Consider the following 4,488-nt stretch of genomic DNA (forward strand, 5'->3'; position numbering starts at 1 on the left):
TTGTTGCCACGTGTAGAGGAACCGAACTCGGTTTTAGTGGACAGTTCGGATTGGGTATCGATCATCTGCAACACACTATGAAATACTATGATATTGATATGATATTGTAGGGGTGTAAATGAATAGCCGAAATCCATTTCCGTATCCGTATTTGTATCTATTTAACACTATCCGAATCCGTCCGAAAGTTAAACGGATGTGAATATGGATAGGCTCTAGCTATTCGAAAAACTATATTTACATGTAAATGGATAAAATATCCGTTTTATATTTGTGTTCGTATTCATTTAGCACTATCTGAATCCATCAGGAAGCTAATTGGATGCGTATGCAGATATAGCACTATCTGAGCCGAATCCGATCCTTTTACAGTCCTGTGGTATTGACACGAAATGACTGTATCAGATAAATTTATGCTTTATCTGTATCGTTGAAAGATACAATATCAATACAATATATCGCTGGATACGGGTGATACCGATACCTCAAACCATGAATCTAACCATAAGTTAAAGGGATCTGGCTCTCCTCCAGCCGTGGCAGGAGCTGGAGGGTCCAGCCCAGCAAAACATAGCCAAATTCAAGTTAAAGACATTTGAGAAGGACTCGTGTCGAGTAGCAGGGTCACACTTGTTGGCTCTAAAACATTATCCATTACCCAAAATCTAACCATTCTTATCCCATACAAACAAAGATCCAAGAGAAAAATTATGGGGATACAAACAAAATTAATAAGAGGGAATTATGACTATAGGAACAAAATAAACTGATGAGGTTATTCATTAATTAAGAAAAGATAATCAGAACAAAGCTGATCATCGCAAGGGAACCTAACAGGGAAAGTCTACCCCAACCAAAACAAAAAAAAAAAAAAAAAAAAAAAGGGGAAATCGGCCCAACTAATGCTGGGCTTTATTCATGAGGTGGGTTGGGTCTCTCTCAGACACTCACTAACAGACAGGGAAATAGCTGAGTCTTCTTCATATTTCATTAAGAATATTGAAGAGGGGATGAGAAGAGTTAGACTTAAAGATAGAATTTCCTGGGCAGAATATAACTCTGTAGTTTTGTGTACCACTAGGGCAGGTGAAGGTACTTGTTGGGTCATCCTTAGGATAACTGTAAGCATCAGGGCATCTATTCTTGAAAAACCTGGAGTAGTCGGTGGGTCCACAGCTCCCAGAATTGCAGCAATACTGATCGGTCTTATACACAGTGCATGGGTTGTTACAACCTCCGGCGGTCCTTAGCGGTCCAGGACATTGACCATTTATGTCAGCTGTGCAACTGAGCCTACGGCATGTGCTGCTGCTAGGGTTTGTCGGGGTAAATACCATCGGAATATTAAATCCGTCGACGAGGGAGATGTCGAAGAAATCCAAATTACCGAATTGGTTTAAAGCATATTCGGCTAAGGTGTTGGGTGGTACACCCCAACCTTGGCACACTAGCTTCCCGCAGTCGCCCGTATCACATCTTCCATTCCCGTTTGCGTCGAAGTTGCAGTTTGTTCGACCCCAAATGCGAGCCATAGCTGTGCCAGCAGCTACGTTGATGGTCCATGATTGACCCGGGTTAAGTCTCTGACCACCACCTGGTGAAGCAGCGGCCCATACTGTGTAGGAGCACTGGTTTCTGATCTCAAAGGTAGTTGCATGGGTGAAGGTGGTGAAGAGGACACCAGAAAAGAAGAAGAAGAAGAAGAAGAGGAAGAGCTTGTTAATGGAGGTCATCTTGGAACAACAGGTTAGAAGTGGTTAGTGTTGGGAGCAGAGAGGTGGTTTTTATAGTGAAGTGGCGGCTCGCTTTGTGGTGGTCAATGATAGACTTATGGTTTTTTTTTTTTTGCCCTTTTATTTTTTTATGTAAGAATGATAAGACTTGGATGATTGGATGATGATCCACGTTAACAGGCTTGCCACATTTTTTTGACTGATCTTTTCTTTGGGTTTAATTTGAAAAGCTAAAAGAAAGAAAGAAAGAAGGAAGAACAGGGAAAGTGGGCAAGATAAGATAAGGCAATCCATGAAGGGGATTATCTGTTCTAGACGCTCTTACTCTAAATCTGGTTGATGAAGCAGAGCTAATCATGTGATCAGAGAGTGGTGAACGGCTCTGATGTGTTTGTTAGGTGTACTAGCAGATAAGATGATGAAAACACCAACTCCTCAAATAAGAGGTCATGAGTTCAAACCAGCTTGGGATCTATCCTCATCCGCTAATTCTAGGTGTAGATCGTATGGCACAGTTGCCCGCTTGGGATCTATCCCCGTCTGCTAATTTCAGGTGCAGATCGTATGGCGCAGTTTCCCGTCCTGTCTGTGCTGTGTACACACAGGGTTATGCGCAAAGATCGCCTTATTCTCACTCGGCCAAGGCTCTCGGGCAGGGATAAGATGATCTTTGCATGTGATCCTGTGTCTACTTAGCACAGACAGGATGGACAGCTACACCATAGAAAATCTAAATTCCCTAATACCCCTCCCCCACCAAAGGATCCTGTGCAGCATCCACCCTGGGCTGCACGTGCAGCACCGGACATAGCAAGATGTATAAAGATCGCCTCACCCTTATTCGGGTATGGTGCTCGGGCAGGGTCTCTTCACGCCTCGTTGTGCCTGATGCTGCACGTACAGAAGAATTCATGGTGCATAAAGGGTAAAAGGTAAAAGTGGCTCACGAAAGTCTTTGTAGAAGTAAATCGTGCCACGCAAAGGAATTGATCCAGGAGCAAGGGCGGCTAAGTCCATTACTTTCTCAGCCAAAAAAAAGGCTAAGTGCATTACTCTCTGGAAAAGCATTCAAGCTTTTTTTCCGCAAAATCCAGATATTCTAGTTATTAATGTTGGATAAGCTTGGGATAATTATGAACCAGGCTCCAAATTCCAATATTATGTAACAGGTGGAGCTGAATAGGTCTTCGTCCGGTCGGTGAGTGCATGTTATTTTCTTTCTTTCTTGTGCCATTTGGCTATCGATGATGGACCAGATCTTAATATCTTACCAAACAAAAGAGATTAAGTCACAGATGCAACACATGGCGGCTCAAGTTCCAACCTAATAACAAATAAAGTTTTAAAAAGGATTACTGTAACCTAACCAAACACTTTCAGCAATTGAATTTTTAAAATAAAAGAACAAAAGAAAAAATATCATTGTCCGAGAGTGCGGCATATACCAGCAGCCCCATCAATCTATCTCTCTCCTTCTCATATGAAAGTATGACTCTATCCCTTTACTTTAGGGAGTAGAGAGATAGACACATAGGAGTATTGATATAGACCACACTCTCGTACAGAAAATTGCTTTTCAAAAAAACTAATTACCTGAAATACTTAAGAAAACACAGTTATGGAGAAAGTTTTTGGGGTTGATGATTCAATTACCATCCTAGATTTCATATAGTACAGCTAAGATTCTCTAGAATCATTCTTGTATGACCTCAGTCGAGATAGAATCCAAGAGGTGGGTTTCATTCTTGGATTTTATTTGTGCGATTCAAGCATGTATGAGAACTTGAGCCACCTTCGGGTTCATAAACCGTATCTATAGGGTTTTAGTATATTCCTTAAAATACATTTTTAATATTTTTTCACACTATAAAATAAAATACTATAAACCTAGGGATGTCAATTTAGGACCAAAACCAGTAATTGGAACCGATTCGGACCAACAAAAACTGGAACTGGACCACCCAATATTTTATTGGGATGGATCTGGTCTTAGTGATATACTATTGGTCTGGGCTGGTTCTGGTCCGGGTCTCCCAACGGGTCTAGAATCGATAGCCCATTAAGGACCCGATAGCACCAGAACCGTTGGAACCGAATGATATGTAAACAAATTGAATGGGAAATTAGATCTCTAAAACCCTAAAAGACTTTAAATCCTAAGCGATTAATAACATTATATTCCTTGGGACTTTTAACTGATCCTCTTTTTTCGCTCTTTAAGTCATAAGTATATGAGTTGAGTTTGAAATGGAAATTATGAACTCTTAAAGCTAGTATATGAATCAATGTCTTTATTTTAGGCTCTACAAGACTATATCTATGTATGATGAAGCTCCCGTTTTCCTATAGAAATTCTCATTGTCCTTGTTTTGAGCTCAATAATGTTTGGAACTGATTAGGAATCGGAACCGGACCACCCATTAGTTAACAGTCCTAGGTCTCAGATTTGGATCCGGTAAGCTTATTGGTTCGGTTATGGTCTTGACACCTTAGAGCTGGAACCGCTAAGAATCCGGACCAATGGCCCAGAACCGGACCAATTGACACCCCTATATAAATCCCTGATGAATAGATTTTGATTTAAGAAAAAGAGAAAAAGAACTCTGTTCGGGAGTACTGTGGCCTACGTCAACACTCCCATGAGTCTATCTCTCTCCTCCCCATATGAAAAGAGACAGCTCTACCCCCTTGTTTTAAGGAGGAGAGAGATAGACACATGGAAGTGTTGCCGTAGGCCACACTCCCAAACAGAAAA

At 41.2% G+C, this 4,488-nt stretch overlaps 1 protein-coding gene across 1 annotated transcript; it reads right to left on the reverse strand.

Annotated features, from left to right (window-relative positions):
• Window positions 1-971: 971 nt before the first annotated feature.
• On the reverse strand, window positions 972-1,736 carry LOC122664850 (protein P21-like). The gene has a single exon (XM_043860878.1). The coding sequence runs from the start codon at window positions 1,731-1,733 to the stop codon at window positions 981-983; it is 753 nt and encodes a 250-aa protein (XP_043716813.1). The 5' UTR covers window positions 1,734-1,736; the 3' UTR covers window positions 972-980.
• Window positions 1,737-4,488: the final 2,752 nt, after the last annotated feature.

The sequence above is a fragment of the Telopea speciosissima genome, chromosome 6 (genome assembly GCF_018873765.1).
Source record: "Telopea speciosissima isolate NSW1024214 ecotype Mountain lineage chromosome 6, Tspe_v1, whole genome shotgun sequence".
Lineage (NCBI taxonomy): Eukaryota > Viridiplantae > Streptophyta > Magnoliopsida > Proteales > Proteaceae > Telopea > Telopea speciosissima.